At 34.5% G+C, this 12,913-nt stretch overlaps 1 protein-coding gene across 4 annotated transcripts in view; it reads left to right on the top strand.

Annotated features, from left to right (window-relative positions):
• UPF2 (UPF2 regulator of nonsense mediated mRNA decay) overlaps positions 1-12,913 on the top strand; it is a 211,336-nt gene that overhangs the window by 63,149 nt on the left and 135,274 nt on the right. For all 4 annotated transcript variants that reach the window (XM_060006040.1, XM_060006039.1, XM_060006041.1 and 1 more), the window contains exons 13-16: positions 1,203-1,406; positions 2,122-2,397; positions 4,789-4,972; positions 10,241-10,380. In XM_060006040.1, the coding sequence (XP_059862023.1) occupies positions 1,203-1,406; positions 2,122-2,397; positions 4,789-4,972; positions 10,241-10,380 (804 nt within the window). The remainder of the gene's footprint in view (positions 1-1,202; positions 1,407-2,121; positions 2,398-4,788; positions 4,973-10,240; positions 10,381-12,913) is intronic.

Raw genomic sequence — 12,913 nt, 5'->3', positions numbered from 1 at the left:
GAATAATACATGTGTCATGGGTGGGCAGGGTAGAAGGTGATGACGAATGAGCGCAACTTTGAAAATTGAAGCCACCTTCAGGGATCCAGAGACAGTAGTTGTTTAAGACAACAGGATTTGAAAGCTGTTTTAGAATTGGCTAAAAGTTTGTAAAGTATGGAATGCTTATGCATTTGAGATGACATTAACATTTCCATTGAAGCTGATATGAGAACATATTTAGTGCTTGAAAGGTGGATTGTGGATATAGAGTAGAGATGAAAGGACTACTTTACATTCTGCCTACAGTATCCATTTTCTTTCAGAATAAAAATGGAAAGAACTTGATGATGACTAGAGCTCTGCTGATTATCTCATTACCAGTAGAGATTTTGAAAGTAATAGCTAACTTTTATGGGGTGCTTGTAATGCGCCAGACACATTCCTACGTACTTCACACACTTTAACTTGTCTAACCCTTAGACCAGACTTATGGAGTAAGTGCCTATCATCCCCCCTTCCCATGCAAGGAAACTGTGTGATGTCAGTCTTGATGTTGTGTCCTCCATCTTTTTTTTTTTTTAAGATTTTTTTTGATGTGGACCATTTTTTTTTTTAAGTCTTTATTGAATTTGTTACAGTATTGCTTCTGTTTTATGTTTTGGTTTTTTGGCCTCGAGGCATGTGGGATCTTAGCTCCCTGTCCAGTGATCGAACCTGTACCCCATGCACTGGAAGGCAGAGTCTTAACCACTGGACCACCAGGGAAGTCCTGTGTCCTCCATCTTAAGGGATCTTTTAACCAGTTGACCTTGGGTTTATTTCCTTATTGGAAATTTTTCATTTATAAAAAGAAGTGTCTGAGGTTATTTACATCAAATGATGCACAAAAGAAAACATTATTTTTGTTAAATCTTGGGTATTTCTTTCAGTGACCTGAGTATGAGTGTATACTGTTAGCTTGATTGAAGTCCTGGAAACTCTAGGAAATTTAAGGGCGTTATGGAAAGATAAAGGGAAAATGTGAATAAATTTTACCAATAATTAGAAAAATCTTATTTTTCCTATCTCTAAAGTTGAAGAGGCTGGTAGAGAATCTCTAGAGTATTTTCCGTTTCAAAAGTTCTGTGACTGTACAATCATAATAAAATATTTGTATTATAGGGTATTTTGGACTACTTAGTGCTTATCTTAGTAATTTAAACAAAATTCTCTTCATTTAGGTTTTGAGACAGATGCGAAAGTTGCCTTGGCAGGACCAAGAAGTGAAAGACTATGTGATTTGTTGTATGATAAACATCTGGAATGTGAAATATAACAGCATTCATTGTGTAGCCAACCTCTTAGCAGGACTAGTGCTCTACCAGGAGGATGTTGGAATCCATGTTGTGGATGGAGTTTTAGAAGATATTCGATTAGGAATGGAGGTAACAAAGACCTGCAGCAAATTGGAATCTGTGGACAATTTAGACAGCCTTTAAGTCCTATTATTGAAAAATAAGGATTTGAAAACCCTCTTTTCCCCATATGGTGTCATTTACTATTACTTTTTTGAAGATAATGATTTCTTAATAAACCCTGTTGTGTTAGATTTCCTAGTCTTCTCTCAGGCTAATGCTGAAGTATTTTTTGCCTTTTCTTCAAGTCCAGTTAAGCTTATTTTAGAAGAGTATAGTAAATTTTTATTATTTCCTGGTTACTATTGGCATTCACATTATAGGAATTCATAAATTTATTAATTAGGAGAATTGGTAATCATTTGATAAGAATTTCTGTAAGAATTTCCCTCTTTCTATATGCTTGTTGTTTCCTTAATTCACGGATTTCAGAGAAAATAAGTCACAGAGGGCTGATAGGGAGAATTACATTTTAACTGTTTCATAAACTATTAATTCATTTAACAATAGCTTAATATTAAATTTAATACTTAACATGTTCTTTTTATTAAAACATTTTAAAGGTAGACATTTCTTAGAGAGAGATAAAGGACACCCAGAAGTGACTACCGATTAGAAAAGAACCCATTATTTATTCTCTGTTCAGTGAGTGATGTTGTCAAGTGACATAGGGGAATTTTACCTCTTCTCAAACACATTGCTATTCTTTAATGGAGATCTGCTTTTTTTTTTCTTCCCCCTTTAGGTTAATCAACCTAAATTTAATCAGAGACGTATCAGCAGTGCCAAGTTCTTAGGGGAACTTTATAATTACCGAATGGTGGAATCTGCTGTTATTTTTAGAACTCTTTATTCTTTTACTTCATTTGGTGTTAACCCTGATGGCTCTCCAAGTTCACTGGACCCTCCCGAGCACCTTTTCAGGATTAGACTAGTGTGCACTATTTTGGATACCTGTGGCCAGTACTTTGACAGAGGTTCTAGTAAACGAAAACTCGATTGCTTCCTTGTGTATTTTCAGGTACATAAATTGAAATAAGCAGTTGGCATCATTTAATGCATTGCTTGTGTTATAAAAATATTAGAGAAGAAACCCTGTAGCATTCATATATGATGTATAAGATATATTCATAGTTAGGTGAGATTTATTCTTCTTGCAAGTATGCTTAGCTTTAGACGTTTTAAAATAACATGATGGGGATTTCCCTCGCGGTCCAGTGGTTAAGACTCTGTGCTTCCTGCAGGGGGCACAGGTTCGATCCCTGGTCAGGGAACTAAGATCCTGCATGCCACACGGCATGGCCAAAAAAAAGAAAGAAAAATTTTAAAAATATATATATGATGAATTCTATCATAAATATTCTGATTACATTTTAAGTTTTATAATTGATGATTGATCATTAATTTTGGGAATTATTTTGGTGCTTTTATAAATTTGGTTTAGTAAGTTTAATAAGTTTGGTTTAGTAAGTTTAATAAGTTTATAAATTTGGTGTAGTATGGATTATTTTGTATTTGGTACGTAATTCATGAATCAAATTACTTGTAATATTTATGCATTTGATAATATTCTCACTCATCTGTGTTCTGGTTTTATATCTAAAATTCTTGTTTCTAAATTTTAAAAAAAACCCATCATTAACATTGAAAGAAATATTTGTTCATTCATTGCTAAACTCTTGGGTTGTGCTTTCCATATCTTAAGTTACTTATGTAAACTGGTGATTTAGAGCAAGTACAGTATAAATTAAATTCAAATACAAATACAGAGACAGTTCTGCAGCTTCTATACAGTTCATGTTCCAGAAGTTAGCTGTAGCTTGGTTGTCTGGAACCTAATCATTATTTCCCATCAAATACAATGTTATAAGTACTGATTAGGGGGAATAACTCACTATCGAATTCTCCAGACGTTACTGAAATAAAGTACCAATGGTACCATTCAGTTCTATTTGATCATTCCTTTCTATCTAATCTGTTATGTTGTTTTTGTTTACCCATTGACAAAGAAAATAAATTTAAAACTACAAATTTGAGGTGTCAAAAATACATCCACATAGTAGCTGATGTTAAGTGGGGGTAACTACTCTTGGGGAAGAGCTGTTTGTAACTTTCTCCTATTACTTTATCTTTGCATTAGAGGGTAACTTGTTACTCTCTTGTTTTCTGAATTGATGAGCCAAAAATGGGGAAGGTGTGTTGAAGATTTGAGACTCAGATTCTCTGTTCCATGTAAGAAATGCCTTAAGTTGGAGACTGCCTGTATTTAAAACCAAAGTTTTGCTGCAGAATATCAGTGATCACTATCAGTGTCCAAAGCAGGATCCCTTTCAGAAGAGTGTTACTATTTGCACTCACTCTAACATCACTGGCAGAGAGAAAAGAGCCACTCAGAAATATTCAGGAGTAGAAAGAGACAAAAGTATTTTCCACATTGATTAATAGCAGGAATGTGTAGCAGGGATATACTTAGGGCACGGGAGTAAGAAGTGAGTGAGGCCTGGGAGATGCAGCCAGTGTGTGCTGCCTGTAACACAGTGTCCAGTTACATATTGGAAGGCAGATAGAAAGGCTCACTTGCAGCAGTGCTTCTAAACTTCAGTGTGTACACACATCACCTGGCTATATTGTTAAGATGCACACTGTGATTCAGTTGGCCTAGGGTAGGGGACGTCTCAGATTCTGTATGTCTAATAAGCTCTGAGTTCCCACACTTTGAGTAGCGAAGACCTAGAAGAAACTGGACAGGAAGATTAAACACCCAGAGGAACACCTGTTTATATACAAGTAAATTCATGGGTTGTGCTTTTTAGTTAAACTTGAGAATTACAAGTACAAAATAGAATGAAGGAGCCAAGCCAGGAGACGAGGGAAAATATCTAAATGGTGCCATATACACAGTAGATGTTCAATAAATGCTTGTTGATTACTGATTTTTATATATTCAAAAACCCTATCTTCAGATACTTTGACTCTTTAAAAAAAATCAAAGCAGGTAGTATAGAGAAAATAATTATAATTTATCAAAACCGTTGCCTTGAATTTGGTTGTTTTTGTAAAATTAAATATTTAAGCCCTATTTGGGATTTGGGAGTGGAGTTTCTGCCTGGTTTCAGTACCTGAAAATTTATTTGCTGTTTTATTTATTTATAATTTTTCCTTGCCTTTAAAAAAAGATTATGACAGTTACAATAAAAAATATATTTAAATTAAAGTCACCAGATGGCTTAGGAACTATATACATGGAGGGAAATAAATGTGCTAGGATCATTGCTGTTGACCATTAATAAAAATGGTAGGTGTCTTGTACAACTCTTTAGTTGTTATAACTAGGTGATGTCACGATACAGATTATTTTAAATATTTTGTTATTAATTTCTTATAGCTAAATTTATTTTTCATTTGTTATCAGCGTTATGTTTGGTGGAAGAAAAGTTTGGAGGTTTGGACAAAAGACCATCCATTTCCCATTGACATAGATTACATGATCAGTGACACACTAGAACTGCTAAGACCAAAGATCAAACTCTGTAATTCTCTGGAAGAATCCATCAGGCAGGTACACGACTTGGAACGAGAATTCTTAATAAAACTAGGTAAGCAATTAATTACAGAGAGAAAATAAAGATGGTATTTGGCAGATCGTTTCTAGAATTTGCTTTATAATGTTTTCAGTTAGCGTTTACTTTTGTATACTTTCTGTTTTTTGATGTTGAGTGTTACATAATAGTGTTAGGTAAGACCTGGCTGACTTATTTCTTGATTTCATTAAATATTCCCAAATTGGAGGAAAACAGTCATGTAAAACTTGAAGCAAATAATAATGATGGAAAAAATATAATCCTGTCAGCCTCTCTTAATTTTAGAATTTTTGGTTGCTAATTTAAAACCTACTTTTGATTAAAGCATCTCATATACAGTATATATTTTCAATAACACTATTTCCTAAGACAGTGCAGGCTTGACACTATATAAGGGGAGTGCCAGTTAGAAGTTTGAAACTATCCTACCAAATTTTAGATCCTAGTCACTGGGGGAGTTGTCTCTGTTTCTAAAGACTAGAGAACATGTGAGAAACGTGCTACAGGAGGATTGGTCACTTTACTTTCTCAGTATTCTTCTGCGATTGTTCTGGAAGAAGAGGTAGCATTTGAATGGCTCCCCTAAAGGACTGTAGGAGCCGACCAGCCTTGCCAGTGGAAATAACTGGAACAGGGTGGGGCCTTACCAGTCTGGTATGCTTGCTGATAGTTCTTAGCATGTTGTATTGTAGTCATTTCAAAGTGCCATATAGTTTCAGCCTATGAAGCTAGTATTTTATTAGGAGATTATTTATTAGGAGACCCTTACCTTGACCAGTTATACTAATTGTATACATTTACTATGTTGCATATCTGAAAAACCACTTTTCATGGCAAAGGCATTGGTGATCCTTTTCCTTTAAGACTATTTTTTCATATTACATCCAGCATATTAATAGGGTTTCCTTCTCCAAGGTAAATCCTGTTTTGGAGAATTCGATTGCTGTTATCTATTTGAGCATTATTTGAAAGATGCTACTGATTATGCAACTATTCACTTTTCCTAATTCTCAACCCATAAAGGCGTATGTGATTCTTTTTGTTCTTTGAACTTTGTCCCAAGTTATCTACTTTCTTTTCCTTTTCACATTTCTAATTGTATAAAATGATCGTTTCAAGTAGAGTGTTTATTTATCTACGTACTTATTTCATTTACTTTATATGCTTTGAAATAGTCTTAGCCTTGTTTCCCAAAGACTTTCATGAGTGGCTCTCTCTGTATAGTGGGCATGAGGAAATACTAGTTGGATACCCAGTTTGGTAGCAGTAAAGAAAGCAGTATGCTTTATCCTTTATCGAGCAAAGAGTTAAATTAAAGGACTTCGGGCTTCTTTTGAGGAGTCTGTCCTTGTTTAGAATATGGAAAGGAAAAAAATAGGTCACCATTTGCCAGTGCAACTCTAAGGATGGTGGCAACTAGAATCAATATGCTCCCAAGTCGTCCCATTTTCCTTCTGTTTTAGAGTCTAAATATCATAGAGAAGATATACATGAATAAATCTATATTAAATCTGTTTCTTGTTGGTAAACCATGAGATAATATAGCATCTTGCTTTTGGTAGCTTTTTGTTTTCAAGCACTTGCAAATTCATTATCATTTCAATCTTATAGCTACCCAATGCTAACTTAATAGTTAGCACTTTCTTATATTTTAAAAACCATTTTAATATTATTAAAAGTAATGAAGTGTTCATGGCAGAAATTTTGAAAAATGCCAAGAAGACAGAAATCACTGATATTTCATATGCACGAAGAATCATGTGTTAACATATTGATATATGTTCTTCTATTTAAAAAATATTTATTCACGTGTTTGCAGTTTTATAACTGAAATTTTTTTCTAATATATTATGAAATTTCTTCCTGACATGAAATACTTTTCTAAATATTTAATTTTTTACAAAACTGGCTATTTTCCTTTGTATGAATGTGTTAATTCTGTTGTTTGACACATTATTTCTAATCTTGCACCCCTATAAATAACATTATTATGTTACTTTTGTGTGTATCTTGGTTTTCTCAGGATAGAAAGAATTATTGGCTCTAAGACACACTTTTTTTTTTTTTGACATCTTCATTGGAGTATAATTGCTTTACAATGGTGTGTTAGTTTCTGCTTTATAACAAAGTGAATCAGTTATACATATACATATGTTGCCGTATCTCTTCCCTCTTGCATCTCCCTCCCTCCCACCCTCCCTATCCCACCCCTCTAGGTGGTCACAAAGCACGGAGTTGATCTCCCTGTGCTATGTGGCTGCTTCCCACTAGCTATCTATTTTACGTTTGGTAGTGTATATATGTCCATGCCACTCTCTCACTTTGTCGTAGCTTACCCTTCCCCCTCCCCATTTCCTCAAGTCCATTCTCTAGTAAGACACACTTTAAGAACAAAACCAAAATGGTAATAGGCAATGTAATTTAATTCTGGTTTGGAAGTTCTAGATTATATTATAATATTATAAAAGGAACAGAAATGGGAAGAATAAAAGTGAAAGAAGAAAAGTCATATGAATAAATTACTTATAAAACAGAAGAGTGTATTTCATAAATTAAAAATAAAATCAGTAGAATAAAATAAAAGCCCAGAAGCTGCCCCAATTAAATACAAAACGATTTAGTGTATGACGAAATAGGAATCTTAAAAATAGGATAAGAACAACAGGTGAGCATTTAGGGGGGAAATTGATATAAAGCCACATCTTATGTCATCAAACTCCAGATGGATTGAGGAGTTAAATATTTATTTTCTAAAAGTTAAAAATAGATCTGATCATCAGATATTTGGAGAGGTGGTAATTTTCCTAAATTTTAAAATGATGCAAGAAAGCACACATATGTTGGCAGATTTGGGTGTTTAAAACTTTTGTACGATGAAAGAAATAACTAAGATTGAAGTGAAAATAGTTTCTGTGCCAGGTTATTATCACTTACATAAAGAACACAGGCAAATTGATACACAACAGATAGATGAACATAACATAATCAAATGAGGGAGGGCAGGGAAGAGTTGGTATTTTTATTGAGTACTTCCAGTTTGCCAAAATTAAAGTGGAAGGTAATGTTGTTCATATTTGACAAGTGAGTTATGTAAAGCCCAAATCAAAATACTAGGTTAACAATCGAGCCAGAATTCAAAGACTGTGCTCTTTCTGACATATTAAGTATGTGGGGAAAATGCTCAGCATGTCTAGTGAGCAGAGAAATACAAATGAAAACCATTTGAAAGGGAGTATCACAATTATTACTCTGTCTGTTATGAGCAGGAAAACTGAGGCACCAAGCAGCTCAAATTCAAGAGAACAGTATTTGATTTTGGTCCCCAAGTACACTTAATTCTGACCCACATTTTAAATATTTTACTGTCTAGATTTTACGTTTTGTTAACCGTATGTCCTTTGTACATTTTTATCTGCATTGTTTATTTTAGATTGACAGTGTCCTAGAGGTCAGCAACTGAACGGTTTATTATACAGCTTAGCAAATGCAAAATATATTTATAAACTGCTTTTGAAACTAACTTGCAATGCAAATGAAAATATGTTAGAAATAGTAGGATTTTCCTTACAAATTAGATGTACGGCTATCAAAACAAAGCTACTTATCCATTAGAGTTCTTCCCATGACACGTATTTTAAAGTGGCTATAAAAAAGGTATAATGGTATATTAGGCCATGTGAGTTTATCAGCACTGTGATATTTTTATTGCGAGTGCTTAGATTTATATAGTCCTGACTTTTAATTTTTTGCGTTTGATAACATAAAAGCCCAATATATTGCTTCTGAAATTCCAAATAAATAAATAAATAAATAAATAAAATAGTAAGTTAATGGTATCTCAATCTGAGATAGCAGTTTTTTCCCTCAGTATTATTTTTCTTTTAAAACAGATCTCTCTGAGCTTTATCCATCTTTTCTCAATTTTTTTTTTTTTAATTTCCAAACTTGAATGTACCTACTTTCATCACTCTGTACATCTGTGTTTTTGTCAGTTCTTAATTGGTTAGACTTAAGACGCTGGAGTAATTTTTTGTTTTTGTTGGTTGTGTTAGTTATTCAAACTTTCTGGGCTTCAGTATACCTCATAAAATGAAACGGTTAAATCACATCGTCACTAAAGTTTCTGTCTGCTCTAATTGTCTAAGATTCTGTGAATAAACAAGTATTTACTAAACACCTACTGTGTATTTATCAATATATGGCCTCTAATGAGTTTTGAATATATAAAAAAAAGTTTTTTGTTCTCAAGGCTCTTATAATCTGATGTAACATGTATTGAAATCATTAGAAAAACCATTTCATGGTGTATCTTTAAATGTAAAGTGCTGTGATCAATTCTCCAAGTGCTTTAGAGTAAGTAGGAGGAAAAGTAGTACTCAGTGAGTTTATGCAGGAAGTGAAACTTAGACTGAATTTGAAGAATGTATAGGATTTGAAAGTGCATATTGAACGATATTCTCTATGGAGAAGCAATTTGATGATCACGAACGCAAGGTAGTGTACTTTGTGACACAGAAGAGTCTACCACAACTACAGGAAAAGGCTTGTTTAGGACTAGGGAGCGTGGGGAAAAGTCGGATCAGATGAGACCATGGTATGTGCATCTTGAAAGTAGAGAGTAGTTTGGAACTCAAATGACAATAAAAAAGAATTGACTAGGCAGCAAAATGTGGATGAACATGAGGAGGAGGAAGGAGATTCAAGCCAGGGAATTCCCTTTGGAGGAACACGCTGTTACTGAAGAAAAAAACAAGCTCTTTGGTGACACAGCTGTTAGATATGTCACCATATAGCTTTGCCTCTTTCCCTCAGTCTTAATTTGCAGACATTCAAATTGATAGTCAAATGTGACTTCTCCATTAAAGCGATGTAATTTTATTATATCATTGAGTTTTTAGAGATTCTTGAAATATCATTTGATAAAAAGTGTGACCAAGGTTGCATTGTATGTGGCTGAAGCTGCACCTTATGTGCTGCTGCTGTTTGCCTTTGTTCATCTGAGACTGAGATAAACAGTTTGAAGCTCTGAGAAAGGGAAAAAAAAATTTTTTTTTTTGGCTAGTGGTTAAGAAATGTATCAGTGCTCCTTTGTTGAAATAAAGATCTAATTAAGTTTTTTAAATGGTTCTCAAAATAGTTTTAAATTCTGTTCTTATTTTATTCTGAGAACATGGCTATTGAATTATCTTAATACATACTTTAAGTGGTGTAATACTCACTGTCGAAAACTTGCCTTTATCTTTTTTTTTTTTATGTCTTTTTCTACTTTTTCCTCACTTCAAGGCCTAGTAAATGACAAAGACTCAAAAGATTCTATGACAGAAGGAGAAAATCTTGAAGAGGATGAAGAAGAAGAAGAAGGAGGAGCTGAAACAGAGGAACAATCTGGAAATGAAAGTGAAGTGAATGAGCCAGAGGAAGAGGTGATGACTTTTATTTATAGCAAAATAGGTACATTTGTAAGAGTATTTTGATTATATGAGCCAATATTTTCTTTAATGTATAAAATAAGATCTCCTCTTTAGTTTTATTAGAGTACATGTAACTAGTAGTATATGTCTATTATAAAACTGCTGGATTAATTAAGAGGTTTTTTTTTTACAAGTAAGAAAATACTGATCATAGGATTTTAAAAAATTACCATTTTTTTTAGAGCAGTTTTAGGTTCACAGCAAAATTAAGGGGAAGATACAGAGATTTCCCATATGTCACCTGCTCGTACCTACTCACACAACCTTCCCCCATTGTCAACATCCCCCACCAAAGTGGTACATTTGTTACAACTGATGAACCTTATAGCAACACATCGTGATCACCCTAAGTCCATTATTTACATTACAGTTGACTCTTGGTGTTGTACTTTGTATGGGTTTAGGTAAAAGTATAATGACATGTATCCATCATTATGGTTAGGATTTTTATTTAATAAGCAATTTGAAGACAAAAAATTGTTTGATCTGCTATGTATCTTTTTTCTTTTTAAAAAATTTTATTTATTTAATTATGGCTGCGTTGGGTCTTTGTTGCTGTGCGCAGGTTTTCTCTAGTTGCAGCGAGCGGGGGCTACTCTTTGTTGCGGTGCGCGGGCTTCTCGTTGCGGTGGCTTCTCTTGTTGTGGAGCATGGGCTCTAGGCACACGGGCTTCAGTAGTTGTGGCTTGCGGGCTCTAGGGCGCAGGCCCAGTAGTTGTGGCGCACGGGCTTAGTTGCTCCGTGGCATGTGGGATCTTCCTGGACCAGGGCTCGAACCCGTGTCCCCTGCATTGGCAGACAGATTCTTAACCACTGCGCCACTGGGAAAGTCCCGATCTGCTATGCATCTTAATCTCACTTTTGTTTTTTTGGCCACACCGTGCAGCATGTGAGATCTAAGTTCCCCAACCAGGGATTGAACCTGTGCCCCCTGTGGTGGGAGCACAGAGTCTTAACCACTGGGTCACCAGGAAGTACCCTTAATCTCACTTTTGAGTGTGGACTTTTTAACCTATAGATTTTATGAAAAAATTATGGACTAGATGTTAATAACTTTGCTTTTTCCCAGATCTGATAGTATAGGAAATCTGAAAATCATCATGTACCATAATTATCAGCGTGCCCTTTTGTTTTTACAACTCTGTTAGGCCAAACCATATGAAATGACTGTTCTACCATTTCGGACCTACCAAAATGTATTTTCACATATGATTCAACCTAATAGTCTTAATTTGTTCCTTTTTTCTTCTAAAGCTGCTTAAGTTTCAAAAATTCCACCTAAAACAATAGAGTATCTGGGGTTTGCTTCATAACCTGGAAGTAGACTGGGCAATGAGTTAGGGATATACAAGAAGCTATAACCTGACCATTAGTTAATAATTGTTCAGTTGTGTAATGGGTAAGGGTTCCTTATGCTATTCTGTCTACATTAATATATATTTAAATTAGAAAGTTAAGAAAATGAAAAGCAGGATGAATAAGAATAACAATAAAATACTGATGAATATAAAATTTAAACCATGGAATTAGCACTTTTTCACTTTGTAAGCTTATAATTATGATATCATGTGTATGGTTTCTTTGTGACTCGGGTTCTAAAAGCATTTAGGAGAGTGTGATAATTTAGAAGTGTGATTTTAATTAAATATTTTAAAAGTTTAAATTTATAATCAATATTTAAATGTTTTGTGGAAATTGGATTTATTAAATTTTTAAGTTTTGATTTACTTGAGTAAATAGAATACAAATGTTTAGAGGATATGGGTTGTTTAATGTATAAAGGAATGTAAATTATTTAAGGCATTCATAAGAGAGATTCATAAACTGGATTTTTAAAAAGCTTCATTTAGTGTGAAAGAAAAATGACCCATAGGGACTTCCCTAGTGGCGCAGTGGTTAAGAATCCGCCTGCCAGTGCAGGGGACATGGGTTTGAGCCCTGGTCCGGGAAGATCCCACATGCCGAGGAGCAGCTAAGCCCATGCGCCCCAACTACTGAGCCTGTGCTCTAGAGCCCGCGAGCCGGAACTGCTGAGCCCGTGCTCTAGAGCCCGCGAGCCAGAACTGCTGAGCCCGCATGCCACAACTACTGAAGCCCATGTGCCTAGAGCCTGTGCTCTGCAACAAGAGATGCTACTGCAATGAGAAGCCTGTGCACCATAACGCTCACTGCAACTAGTGAAAGTCCACGTGCAGCAATGAAGCCCCAACACAGCCAAAAATAAATAAATTAATTAATTTTGAAAAATGACCAATAATTTAAGGTAATTAAGATTTTCTATAGTTAGAAGTAGAAATCCCTGTCTTTTTTTTTTTTTTTTAGCCCTGAAGGTCTGTAACTATTAATGAACATTTCGTATGATTTGACTGCATAGCAAGTAGCTTTGCTGTTAGTTAAAAATGAATTATTGTGTAAAAGGCAGCATAAATAATAATGTATGGTTTTTATAATTGGTTAGCATTTATAGGCAGTAGAAATACACCTT

The sequence above is a fragment of the Delphinus delphis genome, chromosome 2 (genome assembly GCF_949987515.2).
Source record: "Delphinus delphis chromosome 2, mDelDel1.2, whole genome shotgun sequence".
Lineage (NCBI taxonomy): Eukaryota > Metazoa > Chordata > Mammalia > Artiodactyla > Delphinidae > Delphinus > Delphinus delphis.
Note: the sequence above shows the minus strand (reverse complement) of the source record. Positions and strands in the feature narration are given on the sequence as shown.